Here is a 26,670-nt window from a genome sequence, read left to right as displayed (position 1 = left end):
AGTGCCATAAAACCAAGGTGTTCTGAAAGGGCATGAGCAACAACGTCTAAACTTCAGGGAGATCAGATAAAACAACAAAAAAGGTCACTGGACTTAACAATAAAAAAGTCATTAACTGGTGACCTCAGCCAGGCAATTTTATTAGAACTCTAGCAGAAACAAAGACTTGTTTGCAATGATAACAGGTGACGAGGAGGCAGACCATAAGCATATCCTACACTTTCTAAAAGCCGGAACAGGAACGAATGCAAGAGGAATCAAAGTCAAGTTTGTTCTGTTTTTCCAAAAAAGGGGAAAGCTGAAATAACATTTAAAGCTTACAGTAAAGGGGCAGTAGAGGCAAACAATGAAAATACAAGCAATTACTTAGTATTTAGCTCAAGATTCTAAATGCAATACAAATAATACTATGAAATAATAAGACAGATTTTATCCTAGGAATGAAATTAGGGAAGTACCCACTGCAGAGAAAAAAAAACACATTTCAATTCTAGGCAACAGAACTTTCAAAACTGGGCAATCGGTTGTTACTGATAATCAGTAAACAGAAGTCTACAGCGCTCTGTCAGCAAAACAGCCACATGATCATCATTTAGAGCAAAACAAAGATAAAATAATAAATAAAACATCATGTTCTGTATGTGTGATTATCCCTACCACATGAAGGGAGCTCCCAGGGTATACACCTAGGGGTAAACGACACGCAGGGGCCTCTCTTCTCCCACACTCACTAATGCCCTCCATCTGGCCCAGGCCATCAAAACATGGAATAACATATTTGGTCACTTCAGAGAAGAACTTGCACAATCCCAAGAAGCTGGGAAGAGGCAGCCGGTGCGGGACAGCTGGGTTCTCCCACACTGCCTATGTCTACACTAGTGAGCTAATCTGAGTGATTCTGGATCAACAGCAGAAGCAAGCCGTCTGCCACCAGCCATGATCTCCAGCACCAGAATTATCAGGACGTCAGGGCAATGTGTCATGTTGATCTACTGGACTTCTCTCTGGGCATCTCTTCACCAACTCATGTCTCAGAAAACCAAAGCAAGGGTGTCACTTACTGTGTCCTCATCAGCCTCCACATTATGATGTTCCCAAAACATTAAAACTGTTTGAGGCAACAAACAAATATCAAAAACTAATTTTGCCTGAAACTAACAGTACAAAAATAGGGAAGATGCCCAGGAGGCAGTTACTCATCTCTCATATGGCTAGATAAAATACTGAAAAGGCCAGAGGTCAGGATCACTGAATAATCATGAGAATGGTAGCCCAAACTTAAACTGAGATAAAGAAAAGTGACCTTGAAGACAATTTCTGGGAGAACCGAGCTACACATTATGGGTGACAGATACAGTCAACCCAACCCATCTAGCATAACAGTCCAGAAAAATTAACCAAGAACCAGAGACGAAACAGTGCTTATGGTATAATCCCAAAATAACAAATCAGAATCCATAGTAGATGAGAAAATGAAAAGACACACAAAGTGGGAAGACTCAACTTTATAAAAATGTCAAGTTATCTATGTAAATGCACTAATTTTACTCATTCCTAAAAATGTAACAACGGGTACCCCATCCACCTAAGGCCAGACAAACAAGTTGTGGCCATGGCCTATGCCACAGGGTACCTGAAAAGTTCTGAGTAAAAGCGGTATTATTCTGCTGGACTTGTACCCTTTGTTCCTGATTTGGTTCCGAATAACTTGATTTCCAAATCCATATCCACCTGAGAAACTACCGGCCATTAACAAGAACATTCTCTTCAAAAGAAAGTAATACATCACACAGGGAGAAAGCAAGATGCAGTCAGACAACCTGGATGGATAAGAGTAGTCAAGGACACAGACACACACCACAGTAACTAGCTGAGTTCATCTGTGCTACACTAAATGCCAGGATCACGGTGTGAGGGGACGGGACCAGAGAAGCCCTGAGGCAGAGTCTGGGTGTGGGCAATCTTCTGCGTTTGGACCTAGGTTTGTTCAGTTTGTAAAACTTCACCAAGCCTACATTTATGGTATGTGTACTTTGCTGTATGTGCATTATATTGCAATGTAAAGTTTTTATACAAGACTGTAATAAAGATTTTGGAAAAATAAGGATTTCTAAAACTTTGGAGCACAGAACAGCAGAGTCACAGGAATCCAAGTTTAGGCTCCCAAAAAGGCTACTTTGAAGATGACCATTCCCAGCTAGGTGAATCATCTAGGTAGTGGAAGGATCAACATCCACTATCCAGCTCACAGTTACAGATCCCTATGGTAACAGCACTGCACACTCATCTTCCCTTAGTCTCGCCTGGGCTCATCCTTAGTTCGCCTCCCCCATTCCAACTCCTTTCACTTCTATTTAAATGAATAAAGATGTATAATGATTACCAGCTTTTCCTTTAGTCATTATCCTTCAAAAGAGAACAGCAAATGCTATAAAAGACACACTACAAAAAATACACTTTATAACCTTAACTGATGGGACAAATCCAGAATTTTTCAGGCCAAGTATCTAACTCAGCAGGAGTTCAGACAATGGTTTTATAAGAGAAAGGATGCTTGCAAAAGTTGAAAGATACTATTAAACTGAGACCCATGCTGGTCTTTGCCCCCAGACCACTCTGTCTTTTCCTACAAAAAATTCTCAATAAAGGACACCCATCCTTTGCCAAGACCTCAAGAGTTCCCTTTCCTGACACTGCGATCAGTCTGTAGTCCCTGGAGCTGAGCCAGAACAGCCACACAAAACTGGAGAACTGGGTGGTGTGGGCGACACAACAAGGCTGGCAGGTGCAAGCCCTGAGCTCCAGCACACATGACCTTCTGACCTTTGAACCAAACCTCTTTCCCTCCTTCCTCTGTGCGATTCAACCAGTAACAGCTGTGCTCACTACTACATGGGCTACAAGATATGAGACTGGGGGTTCACATGAGAAAGGAAATGGGAAAGCATTACAAAGCTGTTTAAGGGACACCTGGGTGGCTCAGACAGTTAGGCGTCTGCCTTCAGCTCAGATCACGATCCCAGGGTCCTGGGATCAAGTCCCTATCAGGCTCCTTGCTCAGCAGGGAGCCTGCATCTCCCTCTGCTTGCTACTCCCCCTGCTTGTGCTCTCTCATTCTTCCCCTCTCTGACAAATAAACAAAATATTAAAAAAAAAAAAAAAAAAGCTGTGTAAGAAATTATCACAAATGGTCATTTATGGTGACTGGAGAGGTTTTAAAATGCAATACCACCCTTGGATTCTTTTATATGTCCAAATCTAGCGTTGAAATGCCTTAAAATATAACAATTACATTAGGTTGAACCATCTGAAATTGTTGTCTTATAGGTTTAGAATGGTAACTTTTGGCAATTTCCTACTGGTTCAACTTCACAGAAAACTTATAAAAACTATTTATACTTTTAGCAATAGGTTTTTAAAAAAAAAAAACCTAAGCAACTATAATACCTCGGGTTTGGGCAGCTTCCTTTAAAGCAGCAATAAGGTGAGGCTTCAAGTTATCCAAAATGAACCTTCCTTCAAGACCTGGGAAAAGGGACCTAAAAAGTGAAAGAAACACAGCAATTGTAACCTTCTAACAATTCTAAGATAAAAGAAATTCAATTACGTAATTTCAAATCAGTTAAATGTACTACTTTACATAAATTATAATGCACGTACCAAATCACACTGCAATACTTTTTGATCGAATACTATCTAGGCATCCCTTTAAAACACGGTGGCGTCATGCGCCATAGCCAAGTCCAGAATAGTCTAAACATCTTAGAATGAAATTAACTTTATTTTCTGAGATGTCATACACATCCTCATTTATAAAGAGTTCCTTAATGCACTGTTCTCATTAAATTCAATTTCGTCAAAGTAATTCATTATCAACTCAAACTTACTTCATTATTAGCGCTTTAGAACCCTTGTTTTCAGTGTCCTGTTATGAGATAACCAAGAGAAATGACTGCTCGATAACTTTGAGGCTGACCAACATCTGAATGCTTTCTCACTTTAGAATGTAAAAATATACCCTTTCATAGTTTAATGAAGTATTTCTGTGAAAGTTTTTCTGACTATAGCTCTACACTGTTGGCGACTGATGGATTTCACAGTAAAGGACTCTAGATGTATATGGGGTGGGGGGGAGGAAACAGCACGGGGCTCTACCTTGGATAGTCTTCTGAGGTAATATAAATAACATCTTGATCTGATACAGATGAGGAGAAGGGCACAAAATTTCCGTTTTGTAAAGGTAGCAGCTCCAACCCCAGCAGTTCACTGTAGGCTTGGTCAGAAAGCACGAATTCCAGAAGGTGAAGCTTGTCTTGGGCATCGCCCGGTTGCGCAGACTTCCTCAGCACCTGCCGCACCCACGCGGGCGTCACCTTCCTCACGGGCTTGGCGCTGGAGGCAGCAAGCTGAACGGCAACAGCAAGATTGGCGGGTACCTTGACAATCTGCTTCCCTGAGCTCTGGAGGTAGCTGAGCACGGTTTTCGTGTATTCCAAACTTTCGTCCAGTTCTGAAAAGTAGGCCTCCTCCAACTTGACCCAGTGGTTGCTAATGGAATACATGACCGCGTTCTGGAACAGCTCGTTAAACAGAGGCTCCAACACCGGCTGCCAGTGCACCTTGACTTTGTTGGCATCGGGCCAAAGCTTATAGATGATGTCAACCGACAAGGGAAAATCAGAGCTCCTTTCTGTCTCCAGACGTTTTATGGAATCTAAGATCAGAGTCGCGTAAGCTTTAGGGACAACGTTCACAACCAGAAATTCATTCCACAAGGCTGCCGGGTCTCTCCACTGGTCCAGCTCTCGCCACTTGATGCTTCTGCGATTGTCAGTCAGGCCAAAAAACCCACTGATGTGAACTGGGAGGCCTGTTTTGCTTTCCTCACCCGGCGGCAAAGGAAGAAAGCAGAAGGCTTTTCCTGAGAAATCAGCTGTTGCTCCTTTTTCCTCATCATCTCTTGATAAAGACATGGCTATTCCAATGATTGGGACAAATTTCAATTCATCAGCTAAAGAATCAAGTTTACCACTAATCCCTCGCCCACCCACACTGTTACACACCAGCCAGGAGGTTTTTTGTGCATCCTTAGTACTCTCATCTTCTAAAACGATATTTATATGATATGTTACACAGGTTATGCTATTGCTTGGAATCTTTTTACAATAGTTACTTATAGCAGTTTCCAGAATCTTTACAGAATTGGGCCGCTCGTGCTTCAGGGCCTTATTCTCACTAGCAGTTACCCTAAACACCAGTCTCTCGGTTCCATCGGCCTCTCGGACGTGTAAGGAAACATCCTGCACACTTTTCAGGAAGAGCAGCACTGTGTCTGCATCCGCCCTGAACGAGTCAAACAACTCAAGGACCTTCTGCTTATTGTAGAGGTTACTACTAAGCTGGGAAGGCTGTAGGCGAAGAGGGAAACGGAAAAACGTTCCTGGAAAATTGGCATTTACAAACGTTTCCTTGGTGCTTCCAAAAATGCCAATAAATGGTGCAAACTGGTCTGAAAGTTCACTAATTTCTTTGCTGTCATCTTTGAGATTCCAACACTGGCCTGATTCATGTGGACCAAAAAGCATTTGATGAGGGTCTAGCATCCCAATCTGGTCACCACTAAATATGCAAGGAACATCTGTAAAGAAAATTTCGACAGTCATGATCAACTCTGAAATTTAATGCACAATTATAATTACAATGTACAATTACTATCAAAATATTATAAGAGGAAAAGCACAAACCATAAAGTGACTCTAACACAGATTTATCTAAAAACAAACTAAATTTAGCTCAGGAATTTAATTCTCTGAACATGAAAGCTAATGATTTCTCTTTTGATTCAGTAAGTACCAGGCAGAGAAACTTTAGATGATTACTGTGAAAATATAAGATAAATCTTCAAACACCTACTACACAATCAACATATGTGAAGGATATTTATACTCAGCCCCCAAAGCCACCTGAACCCAATTATACAAAAAGTTACATCCTACACTCAAAATACACATTCCCACCACAGAGTCTCTGAATGTGGGAGAGGGAAAGGACAGTGCAGGTGACTCCCCCACCATGTTACCCAGCCCTGGGGTACGTCTATAAGCAGCCCTCCCGGTTCACTTCCACCCCATGCCTCTCATGCTGAGCACACCTCACCACACGGAACCTAAGCGCAGTGCCACAGGAGACACATTTTTTATACAGCACGGCTCCTGAAACCAACAGCAACTGTTTCACCTATTTCTCAACCACAGACAATACTATTTCGACAGAGGCAGAAAAACTAGGTACATCAGATGCTCTGTACTTAGAGAAATTCTTCACTGCAGTGCCTTTCTACGGACATCCTGAGAGTAATTTTCACTTGGTCTGCCTCACGTGCTGACTTTTGCACCTAAGCTTCACACAAGATGCACCTTCATATTTACAGTCATCAACAGCAGCCTGCGCTGTCACAACCACGGCCTCCTAAACTTCCGGGTATTTTAAGTAGGAAATGAGAGATCCACCAACCCAGCTGCTAAATCCATCAACAATGCGGTGGGATGGCACTCCCATCTATACTCCCTTTACAACATGTCTGCACTCCAGTTACTAAAATTATGTCAGAGATTCCGGATAGTTGTAAAGCGTAACACATGACCTTTGCAAATCCTCAGATTAGAGCACAGCACTCCAGTTAATACTGTCCCACAGAAGCATGCTCATTTGCAAACCGTGAACAAACCCACAGTGCTACGTGGATGCTGGCAGTCAGCTAGACTCCCCAACTAAACAATTCATTCCTGTAGGACAGTCTCCACGCTTATGCGTGGTTTTAAAACTTCAATATGTCACAGACCTGAGGGGTAACTCATCAATGGTTGAACACACCAGTCGCTAACATTCATGTATAATTGTTACATAACACAGCGAGATGTGATTTAATATATGATTTACATTCCACAATATATTATAATAATACAAATGCAATCAAAAATAGAAGCTTACAAAACTGGGCTACAGTGACCCAACACCCCACTTGCCAAGGGCAGTCCCAATTCAGGCTAGAGGTTTGAGAATGATACCACCCTCTTCTCCTCTGAAGAGTGTTCCAGTGTGAACAGTAAGTTATATGGTTACTCTAGCTATAGCTACAGCTCTGCTAGCTAGGTCAGTCCGTCCTCCTGCAAGTTCAAAATGCAAACAGTATGAAACTAAACCACAGCAAGTGCCAATTCCATTAAAAAAAAACGTTTTAGCACAAACTGCAGTAAATTCTGAGAGCTTTGACTCTGGAAGATAATCATCTACTCTTAGAGATGTCTACACCAAGAGTTTAAAGTACTTCCTATTGTAACCACGAACCAGAATCCTCATATTCTTTCTAGATTCAAAATGTGATTTCAAAGTAATCTTTAAAATACTCAAAAGGTTTAAGAAGAGCAAAATTTTTACCAGGAAAATGTTAAGAAACCAGAATCAAAGATCTTCACTTTGTTTGTTATTCAATTCTGCGGAGTATTATACTTCCCTCTTCAATCTCCTAATATTTAAAAATAGGTGCAAGAAAATCCGTGAAAATCCTTTTGTCTGACTCAAAGATATTCAGTGTAAAATTTTTTAGAGTAGTAACAATTTATGCAGGTATTTTAAGAACTATAGTTCAAACCTCACGTAAAATGACTAAATATATAATATTACACTGAACCCACCAGATCACGAAATTAATTTTCAGCATCACATGATGAAGCTTTGGTGTACCGACCATGGTAACTTTAGAAAACATGGATAGGTCACTGGCATACTTCTTGCTGCCATCAGAGAATTTGAAAAAGATGTCTTTTAAAAGTGCCATCTCCAAAGTTAACTAAATAAATTACAAAATGTAGGTTAAAATAATCTTCATGACCATGACCCCAAAACCAAATACTATACCTGTTATATGATAGACAGAATTAAACCCAATTCCAAATCTTCCAACCTTCAGGGGGTCGTCCTTTTTCCTGCTCCTGGCTATTTCCTGAATGCCGTGCCAGTCCTCTGGTGTGAAAACTGCATTGTTGTACACATACAGAGCTGGCCCTGGGTAGTAAAGCACACAAGCAGTATTCAGAAAGAAGTAAGGAGTGGCGTTCAAGCCTCTGCCAAGAGCTTCCTCTACATAAAACTGCTTATTCTTATTCCGTGGGCAGATGGAAATAAGTGAATGGATGGGGTGCCTGGGTGGCTCAGTGGGTTAAGCCTCTGCCTTCAGCTCAGGTCATGACCTCAGGGTTCTGGGATTGAGCCCCGCATCATCAGGCTCTCTGCTCAGCAGGGAGCCTACTTCCCCCTCTCTCTCTGCCTACTTGTGATCTCTGTCAAATAAATAAATTAAATCTTTAAAAAAAAAAAGAAGTGGTGACTGGAATGACTTAATTCTGCACAATAATTCTGATTTTCACAATAGAAGTAAAAACACAAGCTAATGGTAAAAATAACTAGCAGGGGGGAAAAAATTACTGCTGGCCAAAACTGCAAAAAGGGAAAATTAAGAATGTTATGATACTTAACACATCCAAACCATAGAGCAAACAAGGAAGTTAATCAGAATATACTATTACTTTATAAAATTTGCTCCTAAATGGTAGATTTAAATCATTTTATAAATGGGATAACCTATAAAAGTACTAAGGAGACTTGTTATCTAAAAAAACCTTGTTAAGGGGCACCTCGGTGGCTCAGTAGTTAAGTGTCTGCCTTCGGCTCAGGTCATGATCCCAGGGTCCTGGGATTAAGCCCTGAATCGTGCTCCCTGCTCGGCGGGAAGCCTGCTTCTCCCTCTCCCACTCCCCCTGCTTGTGTTCCCTATCTCTCTGTGTCTCTCTCTATCAAATAAATAAAATCTTGTAAAAAAAACCTTATTAATACATTATTTCATAAGAAGAAAAATAATCCTTTAGTCATGTTAATAATCACCTTGTTTGTTTCTGTTTTTGTCAGCCTCTGGAATTTTCTATATGAAGGATTATCTATATAACTAAAACAATCATTAATGTGACAAATTTTTAAATCAGCACTTCAGAATAATATTACCCTGTCTTCAAAGTCGTTCTTCTACTTTTTTTTTTTTTTTAAGATTTTATTTATTTATTTGACAGACAGAGATCACAAGTAGGCAGAGAGGCAGGCGGGCGGCGGGAGCGGGGGAGCAGGCTCCCTGCTGAGCAGAGGGCCCAATGCAGGGCTCCATCCCAGGACTCTAGGATTGTGACCTGAGCTAAAGGCAGAGGCTTTAACCCACTGAGCCACCTAGGTGCCCCCAAAGTAGTTCTTTTAAAAGGTTAGCTTTATAATTCAAAATGTTTGAATATATAATGTGAATTTATTATTCAAAGCATTTTTGGAACACTGCTTTTTTAAACTTCAGAATCTCAAAGAATCTCAGAGAATCTCAAAGAATTCAAACTTTCTTTGAATATGTTCAACTATAGTTAATTCATCATACTTAAAAATAATTAACAGAGTGCAAAGATATCTTAAGTGCATAGCTTGAGAAAGTCTTACAAAGCAAACAAACCTGTAGAACGTCCATCCAAATGAACACAGAGAATGTTCCAGCACCCCCAGAAGCCTCTGTTCACGGGCCTATAAATTCAAGATATGGGGATGCTGGCCATTGCTTGTTTTACAAAAATGGCCTGCTGCCGTAATAGTCTAAGAATGGATAAGAAAGTAGCCAAGACTGCCAAGGCCTTTCCAAGGAAGAGCACACAGGGACTGAAGTGGACTCTGGATTTCAGACCCAGCTCTACCATAACCAACTCATCACTTCGGGCAAACGAAAGCCTTTAAGGCTCAGTGCCCTCATCTGCTCATCTGTCAAGTAAGGATGAGAACAGTATCGCCTTGCAAAGGAGTGTGGAGGCTAAAATGAACAATACAAATGAGGGACCAGCACAATGCCTGCAACAGAGTAAACCCTGAAAAAATCAGATACTGTGACTGCTGTAATCATTAGTAGTGTATGACATGTCAAGTATTTATGATCAGCAAAATACTAATACAGGAATCTTAATAAAATAAGTATCTTAATCGCCAATAGCTAACTCTAGCTGGTCTGAAACGGCATCTCATGAACAGTGTCTGGTCTGCCTACTCCAAATATCCATTAAAAATACCTGTGAAGGCACAGAAACCAGGACCACAAAACCTCACAACACTGAACACCGGGACTGAGTGAGCCTCTGCCAGAATCCAGAAAGAACTTGCACAAGCAGAAGGTCTATGGAAGGGAATTAGAAGTCCAATAGGCAGGGACGCCTGGGTGGCTCAGTTGGTTAAGCAGCTGCCTTCAGCTCAGGTCATGATCCCAGCGTCCTGGGATCGAGTCCCACATCGGGCTCCTTGCTCAGCAAGGAGCCTGCTTCTCCCTCTGCCACTCTGTCTGCCTGTGCTCACTCCCTCTCTCTCTCTCTGACAAATAAATAAATAAAATCTTTTAAAAAAAAAAAAAAAAAAGGAAGTCCAGTAGGGAGCACACCACATAACCCTGCCAGGAGCAAAGCAGAGCTGCCAGCCTGGAGGAAGACCTCCCTTCCTTGCCACTGTCAACCCGAAATCCCCTGTGGCCCAGCTGCTTCTAGAAAATACCTGCCAAGTTACAAAACAGATGCATGTTCTTACGAATTCATACAAAGCAGTGCTTCACACGAAAAGGAATTTCCTCCTCACAACCTCACTGTCCAAGGTTTACTGTCTCCCATTAGACCCATCAGTGAGCTCCTAGGAAGGACACAGGCGACATAAATCCCTGTTTGTGGAACTGCCCTGTATGCCAGTCTCTGGAGTGTGCCTGACACACGTGCACGCCAGCCTGCAGGGCACACCTGCCTGACACATGTGTACACGGCCTTCCACAGAGTGCCTGACACACGGGCTAGCCTGTGGCTGAACCAGGCAGCGCTCAGATGAGTCCACCACAGCCAGCCGACAACTGCATGCGGCAGCTCTGTGCATCGCTCTTCACTGGCTTCTGTACTGAGCAGGTGTAATCCAGTTCGTAGTTCAGATTTTAATCACGGTATTATCTAATTACCCTCATCCTGGAATAATACCCATCCTGGAGATTGAATCTCACTGAATCTCTTTGAATCTCCACCTCCACCTTGCAGATCAATTTTAAAATACCCCAATCCACCCTGACTGAAAAGGAACCTCTTCTTTCTGAGAGTGAAATAACAAAAGAATAAACTTCTTTGGAGAATTTTCTCGTACATAAGATAGTTATCTGGGAAGGAAAGGTGAGCAGCAGGCCTGCAATCAACTTTCTCCTTTGGGAAGGTTACAGGGGGAGAGAGAGAACCCAGCCAAATCTCCTTGTAAACATGCTGAGGACAGATCTCTGGGCAAACAAACTAACACTATCTGCCAGCAGGAGTCTAGTAGATGCTTTCAGAACTTGCTTATTATAACTAAACCTGGAATTTACAGATTTAGGGGAACGAGTCACAAGCTATTTAATTATCAGAGAAAAATGTGAATATGTTTTATCACTGAAATAGCTCCTTTCATGTAGGCAATGACCTGCGTGCATCACTCAGAGGCCACTTCTGCTAACTGTAGACCCAGGAGTGTCCAGCACAGCATCAATGGACCTAACAGGAAGTGCTGGGAGTCCAAGACTTCTCCACACTTCCTTCACTGTTTCTCTTAATTAACCACATTCTTGAAATCCTTACTGGGATGAAAATGGGTGAGAACTCCTCATTTCTACGCACCTGATTTGACAGATTGAGATTTCTGTCATCTGATTATATAAAAAAGAACAAAAACAAGGTGGACTGAGAAGTTCTCATTTGCAAAATTAACTATCAATAAAGGAAAACAAAACTAAGATCCAAGAAGATGATACCAGCTAAGACAACAACAACATCTGAACATAAGAGAAAGACATTCTCAAACATGCAAGAGCATGCAGGGTCCTTAACAAATATTTGTTAAATAAAGGTATCAAAGATCATTTCTCCCTATTTTTATGTATCCAAGTTTATTTTAAATCAGCTCATCTGGGGGCGCCTGGGTGGCTCAGTGGGTTAAAGCTTCTGCCTTCGGCTCGGGTCATGATCCCAGGTCCTGGGATCGAGCCCCGTATCGGGCTCTCTGCTCAGCAGGGAGCCTGCTTCCTCCTCTCTCTCTCTCTGCCTGCCTCTCTGCCTACTTGTGATCTCTGTCTGTCGAATAAATAAATCAGCTCATCTGATAATCAAGAGTCTATCTCAAAGTATACAGCCAACCCTCGAGCAACACAGGTTTGAACTGCATGGATTACACATGATTTTCTTTGATAACCACTATAAATGTATTTTCTTTCTCTTGTGATTTTCTTAACATCTTTTTTCCCTCTAGTTTACCATTTTGGAATCATACAGTATATAATACATATAGCATACAAAATATGTGTTAACTGATTATGTTATGGATCAGATGCTTCTGGACAATAGTAAGCCGTTAGGAGTTAAGTTTTGGGGGAGTCAGAAGTTATACACAGATTTTTGCACGGGGCTCATTCTTCCAGGGTGAACTGTACTTACAAATAAATTCAGTCAAATAATCTTGTTTCAAATACTTTTTTTTAAACAAGGTGAACTCAAGGCTAGAAGCAAAAAATCCTAGACCTTAGGTAGGAGTTTGAAGCAAAACACTTCTAGGATCTCCTCACACTGTCACCTTTATGGCTCTACAGTACACACATAATAATATCAATGTGACACCAGACAAAAAATTTTCACACAGATGAACCCATTTAATCCACAAAATAACTTAGAGGCAGGGCTGCATGGGATGCTCACTTGGTTAAGCATCTGCCTTCTGCTCAGGTCAAGATCTCAGGGTCCTAGAATGGAGCCCCGTGTTGGGCTCCCTGCTCAGTGGGGAGTCTGCCTCTCCCTCTCCCTCTGTGCTTGCTCATGCTCTCTCTCAAATAAATAAATAAATAAAACCTTAAAGAAAAAAATAACTTAGAGGCAGATTTTGTCCTTATTTCCATTTATAGGCAAGTGGACTGAAATTAAGCAGGGCCAGGCCATCTGCTTCATTATGGTGAGTAAATATGAGGATTGGAGTGGTCATTGGGCAAACGGGTGCCCAGTGGAGACATGATTTGTGGTGGGCCCATGCAGGACCAGGACCTGAACAAGAGCCTCCTCTCCACACCTGCTATCTTTCAACAACAATCACGATAAATCAGGGAGTCTGAGAACCTGGTACTCCTCTCATAAAACTGGATGACAGTAGAGAGACAGATGGCCCCATCACCAAGGCAGGACAGGTCAGAGCTACAACGGCAGCGTCCTGGTGCGTTACGTCTCACTGTCTTCAGACAAACAAGTACAACTTGCCTATCACAAATCTGACCAAAAAACGAATATATCAGCTCTAATAAATGTTAAATATATACTGTTTAAAGAATTTAACAATTAATGTTGATTATTCTCCTAAATCGTAAAACATATTTTCAAAAATATGTGACTTACACCTCTTTAAAAGTCTGTTCAGGGAAGTTTGACTCAATTGTTCTTATTTTCAACACCTTCCATCGTTTTTAGTCATAATATTATATATAACCATATATAGTTGTACATATCATACATATCATCCTATTGACTTTTAAGGTGCACTGAAAGTTATGAACATTCTTTAGTACACAGCACATGAAAAAGTAGGACGGAGGTATCAGGAGTTGACTGGTTATGGTTCTCTTACTTTCCTTTCACTGTCCTTATTCCCTTGTCTCCTTTAACCCTTCTTCCCGAACCACATCAAAACACCTAAAAGTAAAAAACAATACTTCTTTCTAAATCCAGAGAACTGTTACATATGTGGAGAGGGTGTCCATTCTGTCTTGCTAATAATATAACTCACAAGTTTACTGAACAGAATAAGACACTTATGTATTTACATTGTTACTTTGAATTTCAAGATTTTTACTCTTTGTTCTCTAAAAATACTGACTTGGCAGACTCCTGACCATCAAAAGCAGAGAAGAACATCTGAGAAAGTGGGACTGAGTATGCCAAGAAGTGCAGTACCTGTGGCAGACTGTTCATCAGAGTATTGTGAATTACTAAAATTACCTGTTAACACATAAAACAAACCTGTTCCTAACTAATTATTGATTCTTACCCTGATATTGTGCCATTTCTTTTGACCAAAGAGTCTCCGTTCCATACTGAGTTTCATCGTACAAAAATTTAACTTCTGTGGCCCCCGCATCTTCTGCATTCTGAATTAATTCCTAATCAAGAAATATACCCAAAAATAATATTTAATAATACAGTAATCTGACCATCTTTGAATTTACCTGTAACATTTAAAAAATAATTACATTTAAGAAACAGAGACCCATTATTGACTTCATCACCTTTAAATCCGGTGGGGATGACTGCAAGCAATTGTCATGAGCACTGAGAATATGGCTGAGAGCTTGTGAATCCTTCTCAAATCATACACCTAAAATGGGATGTTTAACATGCTATCTCCTCATCCCCAATACAAATCCTGAGACTATTTAAAACTCTTATTTACAAACTACCCAAAGCCTTCATTCAAAAGAAATTATTCCATTTCTGAAAGTTGCAAGGATTGTTCTGTTTCTGGCATAGGTAACTTCCTCTCAAAGTAGTTACCAAATACAGACATTTTTCACCTCTTTACCAAACTTACTCTTTCTTAGGAATAACATATGTATGTACCTATTAATATTCTGCATGCTTGGGAAGTTGGGTTATGAACCTGTCCTTCCCCTGCACTGAAGCTGAAAGCTTCTTCACAGTCAGGACTGACTCATTCCTTTCTCACAAAGAAGGCAGTAGTGTTATTTGTTTGGTGGATGGGTGGTCACACCTCTGCAATGTAGAAAGGAAAGATTTATACCATCGGTAGCCACAAAAAAATCCTTAGTCTCAACAACCTCAATCACTCTGGCATGCCTATCAAAAACAGGCTGGGCTCTGGTCCATTTGAAGGGAGAGCCAGACTCTGAAATAAGAGGCCAACTCTTACAGCCAATACCATAATCATCAAACTTGAACTCAAGATATCTCCTGTTTATTCTGGACCTTGTGTAAAGTAAGGAAAAGTCAACAGATAACTGCCTGGAGAAGCTGTCTTAGACCAAAACAAATCAAGTGGCTACATTTTAAATGGATAGGTCTTTAAAACACAATAATTTATCCTGTATTATTCACCCTAAATGAGGGGAGGGAGCGGTGAGGACAGACAAGAAGTAAAGAGAGCTTATACTGATCCTTAGGCAATGCCAACAGCAAAAACTACAAGAGACTCCTTTTATACCTAAAAACACCTACAGATTGAAAGTGAAGGGGTAGAGAAGCATCTATCATGCTAACAGCTGCCAAAAGAAAGCCACAGAAGACATACTTAAATCAGAAAAAAGAGATTTTAAATCAAAGCCTGTAACGAGAAATGAAGAAGGGCACTGTATCATAATTAAGGGGTCTATGCATCAAGAAGATCAACAACTAAATATTTATGCCCTCAACTTGGGGAGCACCCAGACATATAAATCATTTAATAACAAACATAAAGGAAATCACTGATAATAATACAATAACAGTAAGGGGACTTTAACAACCCACTGACATCAATAAACAGATCATCTAAGCAGAAAATCAATAAGGAAACAATGTCTTTGAATGACACACTGGACCAGTTGGACTTAACAGCTATATTCAAAATATTTCATCCTAAAGCAGCAGAACACACATTCTCTTCAAGTGCACATGGAACATTTTCCAGAACAGATCACATACTGGGTCACAAATCAGGCCACAACCAGTAGAAAAAGACTGAGATCATACCATGCATATTTTCAGACCACAATGCTATGAAACCTGAAGTCAAACATAAGAAAAAATTTGGAAAGACCACAAATACATGGAGATTAAAGAACATCCCCCTAAAGAATGAATGAGTTAACCAAGAAATTAAAAAAGAAATTAAAAAATACACAAAAGCAAATGAAAATAAAAAGACAACACTCCAGAACCTTTGGGATACAGCAAAGGTAATCCTAAAAGGGAAGTAAACTGCAATATAGGACTACCTCAAGAAGCACGAAAGGTCTCATACAACCTAACCTTAAACCTTAAAGGAGGTAGAAAAGAACTGCAAAGAAAGCCTAGAGCCAGCAGAAGAAGGGAAGTAATAAAGATTAAAGCAGAAATAAATGATATAGAAAGAAACAAACAAACAAAAAACCAGAACAGATCAATAAAACTAAGAGCTGGTTCTTTCAAAGAATTAAAAAAATTAATAAACCCCTAGCCAGACTTAGCAAAAAGAAAAGAAAGGACCCAAATAAGTAAAACAACAAATGAAAGAGGAGAGATCAGAACCCACACCACAGAAATACAAACTACCAAAATATTACAAAAAAGTATATGCCAACAAACTCAGCAATCGAGAAGAAATAGACATATTCTTAGACACATAAAACTACCAAACCTAAACTGGAAGAAACAGAAAATTTGAACAGACCAGCAAAGAAACTGAATCAGTAATCAAAAATCTCCCAACAAACAAAAGTCCAGGGCCAGATGGCTTCCCAGGGGAATTCTATCAGCCATTCAAAGGAGAGTTAATATCTATTATTTTCTTTTTTTTTTTTTTAAGATTTTATTTATTTATTTGACAGGCAGAGATCACAATTAGGCAGAGGGGCAGGCAGAGAGAGAGGAAGGCAAGCAGGCTCCCTGCTGAGCAAAGAGCCCAACACAGGGCTCGATCCCAGGACCCTGGGATCATGACCCAAGCCGAAGGGACAGGCTTTAACCCACTGAGCCACCCAGGCGCCCCTATTATTTTCAAACTGTTCCAAAAAATAGAAGTGGAAGGAAAACTTCCAAACTCTGAGGCCAGCATTACTTTTGATTAAAATCAGACAAAGACCCCATTAAAAAAAAGAATTACAGGTTAATGTCCCTGATGAACATAGATGCAAAAATTCTCAACAAGATACGAGCTAATAGGATCCAACAGTACATTAAAATAATTATTCATCATAATCAAGTGGGATTTCTTCCTGGACTGCAGGAGTGGTTCAATATCTGCAAATGAAACCACGTGATATACCACATTAATAAAAGAAAGGATAAGAACCATATGGTACTCTCAATTGATGCAGAAAAAGCATTTGACAAAATACAGTATCCATTCTTGATAAAAACCCTCAACAAAGTAGGGATAGATAGAATATACCTCAATATCATAAAGGTCATACACGAAAGACCCACAGCTAATATCATTCTTGGGGGGAAAAACTGAGAGCTTTTCCCCTATGGTCAGGACAAGATGAGGACAGGTCAGGACAATGGTGAGAGGTCAGGCCCCTCTCACCATTACTGTTTAATACAGTACTAGAAGTCTCAGCCTCAGCCATCAGACAACACAAAGAAATAAAAGTCATCCAAACTGGCAAGGAAGAAGTCAAGCTTTCACTATTTACAGTCAGCATGATATACTATATAGAAAACCTGAAAGACTCCACCAAAAAATTGCTAGAACTAATACATGAACTCAGCAAAGGCACAGGTTATAAAATCAATGTAAGGAAGTCACTTGCATTTCTAGACACCAATAATGAAGCAGCAGAAAAAGAAATCAAGGAATCAATTACACATATAATTGCAACAAAAACCATGATACGTAGGAGTAAATCTAACCAAAGAGGTAAAAGATCCGTACTCTGAAAACTACAGAACACTTAGGAATGAAACTTATATGAGAACACAAAAAAGTGGGGAAAAAATTCCATGCTTGTGGGTTGGAAGAACACTGTTAAAATGTCAATACCACCCAAAGCAATCTACACATTTAATGCAATCCCTAACAAAATATCACCAGCATTTTTTTTAAGGTTTATTTATTTTAGATAAAGTGTGTGCTCACATGAGTAGGGAAAGGAACACAGGCAGACTCCCCACTGAGCTCGGAGCCCAACGCTGAGCATGATCTCACAAACCTGAGATGTCTTGAGCTGAAACCGAGAGTCGGACGCTCAACTGACTGAGCCACCCAGGCACCCCACCATCATCATTTTTCACAGAGCTACAATAAACAATTCCAAAATTTGTATGGAACCAGACAAGACCCCAAATAGCCAAAGTAATGTTGGAAAAAGAAAACCAAAGCTGGAAGCATCACAATTCCAAACTTCAAGCTGTATTACAAAGCTGGAGTCATCAAGAGAGTATGGTACTGGCACAAGAACAGACACAGTGATCAATGGAACAGAATAGAAAACACGGAAATGGACCCACAGCTATACTGCCAACCAATCTTTGACAAAACAGGAAAGAATATCCAATGGAAAAAAGACAATCACTTCAACAAATAGTATTGGGAAAATTGGACAGCAGCATGCAGAAGAATGAAGCTGGAACACTTTTTTACACCATATCCAAAAATAAATTCAAAATGGATGAAAGACCTAAAAGTGAGACAGGAAACCATCAGAACCCTAGCAGAGAACATAGGCAGTAACCTCTTTGATCTTAGCAGTAGCAACTTCTTACTAGACATGTTGCCAAAGGAAAGAGAAACAAAAGCAAAAATGAACTACTGGGACTTCACCAAGATAAAAAGCTGCACAGCAAAGGAAACAACCAGCAAAACGAAAAGGCAGCCTATGGAATGGGAGAAGATATTTGCAAATGACGTATCAGATAAAGGTTTAGTATCCAAAATCTATAAAGAACTTATCAAACTCAACACCCAAAAAACAATCCACTTAAGAAATGCACAGAAGGCATGAATAGACACTTTCCCAAGAAGACATCCAGATGGCTAACAGACACAGGAAAACATGCTCCACATCACTCATCATCACAGAAATACAAATCAAAACCACAAAGATACACCATCTCACACCAGTCAGAATGGCTAAAATTAACAACAGAGGAAACAACAGATGTTGGTAAGGATGAGAAAGGGGAACCCTACTGGTGGGAATGCAAACTGGTGCAGCCAGTCTGGAAAACAGTATGGGGGTTCCTTAAAAAAGTTAAAAATAGGGCTACCCTACTATCTAGCAATAGCACTACTAGGTATTTACCCAAAGTATCCAAAAATACAGATTTGAAGGGATACCTGCACTGCAATGTTTATAGCAGCATTATTAACAATAGCCAAGCTATGGAAAGAGTCTGAGTGTCCACTGACTAATGAATGTATAAAGAAGATGTGGTATATACATACAATGGAATATTACACAGCCATCAAAAAGAATGAAATCTTGCCATTTGCAACAACAAGCTCATGGAGCTAGAATGTTTTATGCTAAGCAGAAGTCGGGCAAAGAAAAACAAATACTGTATGACTTTACTTACATGTAGAATTTAGGAAACAAAACAGATGAATGTGTTAGAAGGGAAAAAAAGGAAACGAACCATAAAAGACCCCTCATGACAGAGAACAAACAAGGCTGATAGAGGGAAGTGGGTGGGGAGACGGGCTAAATGGGTGGTGGGTATTAAGAAGCACAGGCACTTGTTATGATGAGCACTGGATGTTACACATAAGGGATGAATCAGTAAATTCTACTCCCGAAGCCAATAAATAAATAAATAAATAATAAAAACAAAGAAAAAGATTAAAAAATAAAATAAAATCACTAATGATGGAACAATCCCCCTAATCAGCGCCGGAATATGACTAAATTCAACTAAATATACCTAATCCTTACTCTCTAAAACCTTAGCACCCAAACTAGAAAATATAATGAGGGCCAAGATGTTAAAGGCAATAAACACTAGATAAATTAATGAGAAGAAAAGAAAATGCATTGACAGTTAATCTCTTCTTACAATTAATTAGGGAGTTTCCTGATTAGGCTAAACACAAAATCTAATTTTTGCTGTATCTTCTACTATTGTTTTTTTTGTGTGGTTGATCAGGTTTCTGGGTTCTTTTGGTTTTCAATGAGTATATTCAAACTAAAAGAATACACTGTAAATAGAAACAAATAACTAAAATCATTATACTATGAAATAAATTCCCCTAAAAGGCAAACCTCTCAGTCCAGGGGTCAAATGTGTTCATGGCCCCAGAATGTGGGTTTTGCATTATTTCGTTCCTCTGGTCAACTGGTTGGTTTATAAACATCTGCAAGATGTTTCACATAACATTTACAAGATTACATTATATACTGACATAAAACGACAAAAAGAGTGTTCCTAGAGCAACACTGTGCTCAATCACAGCACACAACAACTTAGTGGGTTCCTCTGCCTCTGAAACCTCATGTATTTACAATGGCTGCATTTTCAACCCATCTTATCCAGCATATGCACTGTAGGCACAGAGGGAAATAAATACTGCTATTCAGATCTAGACAAAATTTTTTAAAAAGTTAAATGCTACTAGGATTTCCAACTCATTTTACTCCATCTCATTTTTTAAAATTTTTTATTATTTTTTTTATTATGTTATGTTAGTCACCATACAGTATGTCACTAGTTTTTGATGTAGTGCTCCATGATTCATGGTTTACATTCATGGTTTACATACTGCTCCACGCAGTATGTGTCCTCTGGGCCAACCCAATCCCCTACTCCTCTCCCCTCTAAAACCCTCAGTTTTGTTTCTTGGAGTCCATAGTCTCTCATTTTTATCAAAGTAAAGTCACACATGTACACAACAAACACCCTACCTTAAGAATCTGTCCTCCTTCTGGATACCTTCTTAAAATGTCCTTGAGAAAGTCAACAAGTGGTGGTGTTGTCTGACCAAATCGACCTAAAACAGAGAACACATTTAAAAAATGATTTAGAAAGAAAAATCCCATAACTGTTACCAATGGGTTATCTAATTCCAAGACATAGTAAAATTATGTAAGTTATGACTTTATACATCTTACGCCAGCACTCAGGTAGGAAAATCTACCTGACTAAATTAGATTCAGCAGAAAGCAAAGCAGACTCAATTTACTAAATCTCAAGACTTAATTGAACTACAAAATTCAGGTTTTAAAAAACGTTCAAAAACAGACTACATATCACAGAAAATAATTAATTCAAAAAAATAAAAAGCAAGAGGGTAAGGGCAGGAATTGTTGCCAGTTTCCAAAACAAATGAAATAAACGGCATCATTTTGTGGGTACTTTGCCACCAAATAATAAGCCAGAGATAGTGATGTCTATTATGACATTGTTAATATTCTCAAACTCAAATGATGTTCTGATTATTCTGAGATTGGCATAGTCAATGTCCCAGTGCCGGTCCATTCAAACAGCCTTAGGCATTTCCTAATCAAGAGATTCTTAGAACTGACTGACCCCCTTGCCTTCAGAGAGGTAGTTACAGGCAAGTATAGAGAGGATGGGGAAAGAAAAGTTAACTTCCAGATGCACCGGAAAAAAAAAAAAAAACCTGTATATGATTTAAAAAGAACTCTGGCTTAAAACAATGAAACTATCACTACAAATTTATCAACATCATTTCGGCAGAGTGCCCACCAGGACCAAGCCCCAGTAGGACTCTGCTCCACAGGGCCTGATACCCCACACGTTCTTATAATTCACCAGCTCCATTTGCCCTTGCTTTCCTCTGGCCTGGATACTCCCCCATCCCGTTCCGTGGAATATACTTTCATTTCACTTTCAAAATATAATCTTTATGCAACTAAAAATGGCATATGCTCCTGGTAAAGTCAATGTAATACCTCCCCCTTCCAAGCCTTTTGATTGAAGGTTTACAAAAAGATGACAGTTTTTGAAAGTCAGATCTCCGATCTTGATCCAGTCAGGTAACTGAAAAAAAGAAAAGAAAATGTATGAAAAGCAGTATTGTTCCTGAAACTGTACATTCGAACTATCTCTATTTTTTTTCACTTAAGAAATAATGCTTATGAACCATTCTTATCAGGAAATAAGTTGCTCTGAGGAAGTGAATATTTCAAAAAACAGAAATTTAGTCAACAATTTTATTTAACTTAAAGGACTTTTCTTAACCTAAAGGATTTTAACTTAAACCTAAAGGATTTTTCCTTAAATAATTATAAATAAAGATCTGCTTTAAAATAACTTAAATTTTTTAAGATTTTATTTATTTCTTTGACAGATAGAGATCACAAGTAGGCAGAGAGGCAGGCAGAGAGAGAGAGAGGAGGAAGCAGGCTCCCCGCCGAGCAGAGAGCCCGATGTGGGGCTCGATCCCAGGACCCTGGGATCATGACCTGAGCCGAAGGCAGCGGCTTTAACCCACTGAGCCACCCAGGTGCCCCAACTTAAATGTTTTTATGATGAATCAGGATCATTAAAATAAACAAAATCATTCCCTTTGCATTTCCAAAGTGTACCGCTCAGAAGCCAAAGCCAGATCAACCTTCTCCCCAGCGGTCCACTCAAGTACTACTATGGAATGACCTCTTACAGGTCAATGGTCTGCAAAACATTACTCAAAAGCCCACCGGAATAATCAAACTTTGTAACTTACACTCAACAGGGTGTGAATGACATCATTTACCGTATCAAAAATTCAGTATTTCCAATTATCTACCACCCAACCCACCCTGATATCCTTCAAGGTTCCTAAAGCTCGACCTGTCAAAAGTGACCTCACTGGATTTCCTTCCAAACCCTTAACCCTCATCTTTTACCTTGTATTTCAATTAACAGTGGCACCTTCTACCTGTTCACTTTAGAGGGAACCATGGGGAGAAGTTCTTTCTGCAAACCACATGTTTTACCAATTACCTCCAGTCCAGCCAATTAGCCTCCAGTTTCCAGAAGTCCATCCCCCATTTCTCTCAGAACTAACTTGTTCTTTTCCCATTTCCAATTGCTCAGACTCCTTATATTTCTGGATTTTTATAATAATCTCTCCTTTGGTCTCCTTACTTTCTACGTATCATCATTCTAGCCCCCATTTCTAAAATACAAATCTGAGTACACTGTGACAGTTTCCAGCTCATAAAGCACTTTCATATACATATTCCCACTGAATCCTAAAGAAAAAACTCTCTGCACAGGACATATGGATAAGAATAGTAGTTATTTTGTGTTGTTAACCACAAAAATTTTAGAAACAACCCAATTCTATTACATATTGATACAGTGGCATATCATATAGCAAAAAAAACTGGATTAACTAAACTGCACGTAACTCTGGGTGAATATTTGTAACATAATATCCAGCAAAAAAAGCTAATTCTGGGTTACTACATATGGAATAACAAGCTTCTTATAAAGTTCATAAACAATAAAAGTAAACAGTCTATCACTCAGGTTATTTAGGTTACAGATATACACATATACAGATATGTATGTACATAGGTGTACCTTATATAAACACATACATACACACTCATGATAAACTATTAAAAAAACTACAAAAACAGGCAACAAAATAAGAAACACGAAGGGGTAAGGGGAAAAAGGCACACAGGCTGGGGAGGAGAAGCACAGAGGTAAATATAAAGTGTCAACAGTGTTCTCACTCTCCAGTTAGATGATGTCATCTTGGTTGTTCATTCTATTGTTAGTTAATTAACTAATTACTAAAAGAGAGCCAGGCATAAGCCAAGATTACTGGTCCAATTTAGTAATAGCCAAGGTACATCTGAAGGAAGAAAGGCAGGCAGGAAGGAAACTTTTAATGCAGGAAGAAGTTTGCAGGTCTTAAAGGACACTTGAAAAGGAAGAAGACACAGAGTTGAATCATGTTAGTAAAAACATATGTAACCCGCTATGTGAGTCTGATTGTGAATGCTTTTGGTGGACTGTAATCAGTGACCTATCTACAGGGAAGTGATTCTCCCAAAGAGAAATCAAGTGGCAAAGATAAGTGACCCCAGTAGTGCTATCAGCTTTCTCCTCCTGAGCCTGCCAAGATTAAGGGAGTTTGCTTGGGCCTCTCTCCTTCCTAGACCCAAAATCACTCCAACCGAGCAAAATAACACTGGTCCTATTTCTCTCCAGAGGCAATTAAATCTTAAAAGTTGCCCATTTCAGTCTTTATAAATATATTTTAAAACATAGAGATTGTAAAATGATTTGTACATCTGGATCTGTGTTCATGCCAGCTTCAATCTTCCTCAAAAACCTCAGAGCAGAGATGCTCATTTTCATTTACTATGGAACAATAACTCTTTCCAAATAACTCTTTCCAAATTACTATGCAAACAATACAATATTAATTACAACTGGATCTCCCGACACTTCTTCCTTTGTTCAGTGGTCAAGGCACAAGGAGGTTCTAAAATTCAAGGATTGACAAAAAGGACATTTTTGATTAAGAGATACTTCACACCTCTTGATTTGAGGCTCGACCACATTTGGTACAAGAGGAAAAAGGATCAGAAAGATACACAGCTATAATGAATAGCTTCGGTCTCTTCATGAGACAGGAGGTAACGTGAAGAACTTAAAAATTCCACTTCCAGGCCAGGGAAACAAATGAGAGATAAGGAGAAAGAGGATGGCAGATGACCCAGAAAGACAAAGGACTGTCTACTGCTTACTACATCCAGTACCAACCAAAACCCGTGAGTGACAAGGAGTCCTCCTCAACAGCTTTTGTTTCCTGCCTACCCTGACATATTTAGAATTCCATTATTTCTGGGTCTGACTCAAGGCTTATGAATATCCTTGGCAAGACCTTCTGTCTTATTCTACATCTACCTCATTACACCGCACACATACACACAAGCATGCACACAGGCACAGCCATTCGGTACCAAACAGCCATAATCACACTTTTACAAAGTCTCCTGTATACCCTTTCCTTCCAGTTTCACCTCTACAGTCAGTCATAGTCTAGAACCTCCCCAGCTCAGGACAACACAAGTTTCCTAACCAGACCCCCACCTACCCACCCAACCAGTCTGAAACATTCTATGCCCCACAGCCACATTCACCATCCATTATCAATATTGTGCACAGACACCTCCAAAAACACTCCTAATGGCAAGACTGAGCCACAAGTGAGCCTCTCGGGAGGACCACATGTAAGGGACAAGATGACAAAACAGACCCTGAGGAGTAACCAAAGAAGGGGGTACAGAACCAGAAGAGTACACATAGGAAGGCTGAGACAGAGATGGACCCAGAAAAAGAGGTAAGAATGATAAGCTTTTCTCCTCAATTCTGTCCAAAGTCATCAAGTCACTGTCTGCAGGGCACCAAACACCTTGGGGAGCTGGTGAGGAGGGCTGAGCTGTGGAGGAACATCAGAGCAGTTTAACTGGAAAGCTGTGTCTAAGTGGTCAAGAGACCATGGCATGGACACAGGTACACAGAAGGTCAAGATTACACTGAGGAATTAAAAATCATAGGTTATCAAGTACTTCACCAACGTTTGTATTGGGTACAAACCCAATGCTTGAAATGTCATTCTGTATGGCTCAGTGTTCCTTACGTATTTGTTAACGTTTTTATCTCTTTTAAATCGTGGAAATGATCTTTTATCACATAAAAAGTGAAGAAATTTTTGGGATCAAAGAACAAGTTAATTTTCAATAAAATGCTTCCATTTAACTCCTCCTTTGAGAAAACTTAGTTTTTTCACTAACCTTAAAGGATATATATAACAATATGAAATACTGCTATCTTCCAAAGTTTTTATGTCATTCATTTGCGGTTCAGAAGTTTTAATGAGAATGTATTCCTCAAACTAACATCTTCTATAATAAAGTCTGAAGATCCTTTCAGCCCCAAGTTTCTATGATTCAAAACTGAGGGGAAACCTCTAAGACATTAAAGGTGAAAATTATTCCAGCTAAATGTACAACACAACTAGGAAAAACGTGAGTAATGGTTAAAACCCTCTGACTATAATGCCCATCGAAAAACTATCTTAATTTCAGGAAGTGAAGATTCAGATAAAAAGGCAGGCAGGGGGCAGGGTGACACAAATGTTGAAATGGTAAATCAATTAAAATTACAACTAATGAGAAAATACCCGTGTGATTTTGTGCATGTTATTTACAAAGCATTATTTCCAGGGTAACCATTAACTGAGCATCTGCATTCCACGACCTAAGAATAAAATCCGCTCAGTTTCCTTCCCCTCGCGCCTACTGATAAACAGTGGATGCGCTACAACCCCGAGCACAGAGGCGGGCCCGTCGTCCTACTAAGGAGAGGGACCCGGCGGGCCGTACCTCCCTGCCGCCGAGCCACAGCCGCTGCTCCGACACCGGGAAGCCCGTCTCGGCCAAGATGCGCTCCTTGATGTCGCGCACGGTCCAGGACGCCTGAACGGCCACGGTCCTACAGCCCACGCAGCCGGGGAGGACGGTCACCCGGAGCCACCTGTGCAAAAGGCAAAAGGATCTTCAGAGAGGGCCACGTGGGGACCTTCCCGCCCGGAGTCCCAGTGGCGGGGAGCCTCGCGGCCCTGGGCTCAGCCCGCCCCGGGCAGGGTTACCTGTCCCCCATCGCGAGCGTCCTCGCCGAGCTCGGGCCCGCGTCCGCCCGAGCGCGCCGCGCCTCCTCACGGCCGCCGCCGCCGCACCGAGAGGCCCGGCGCGGGCGCCGAGCGCGGGATCCTCATGGCGCAGGCGGGCGCCGCCCCGGCCGGGCTCAGCCTCAGCCGCAGCCCCGGGAGCGACCGCAGGAGCGGAGCTGGAAAGGCTAGAGGAAGCCGGGGCCTCGGGGGCGGAGCGAGGGCCTGCAGCGGCGGCGCGCT

At 40.4% G+C, this 26,670-nt stretch overlaps 1 protein-coding gene across 1 annotated transcript in view; it reads right to left on the bottom strand.

Moving 5' to 3' along the window:
* SACS (sacsin molecular chaperone) overlaps positions 1-26,670 on the bottom strand; it is a gene marked incomplete at its 5' end in the record, with an annotated part of 73,385 nt that overhangs the window by 21,105 nt on the left and 25,610 nt on the right. Inside the window, 7 exons of the mRNA XM_080798719.1 lie at positions 3,448-3,539; positions 4,156-5,638; positions 7,918-8,064; positions 14,146-14,257; positions 20,693-20,778; positions 21,704-21,791; positions 26,144-26,294. Of these exons, the coding sequence (XP_080654845.1) occupies positions 3,448-3,539; positions 4,156-5,638; positions 7,918-8,064; positions 14,146-14,257; positions 20,693-20,778; positions 21,704-21,791; positions 26,144-26,294 (2,159 nt within the window). The remainder of the gene's footprint in view (positions 1-3,447; positions 3,540-4,155; positions 5,639-7,917; positions 8,065-14,145; positions 14,258-20,692; positions 20,779-21,703; positions 21,792-26,143; positions 26,295-26,670) is intronic.

The sequence above is a fragment of the Martes martes genome (assembly GCF_963455335.1).
Source record: "Martes martes genome assembly, chromosome: 3".
NCBI lineage: Eukaryota > Metazoa > Chordata > Mammalia > Carnivora > Mustelidae > Martes > Martes martes.
This window is presented reverse-complemented; position numbering and strand designations above follow the sequence as displayed.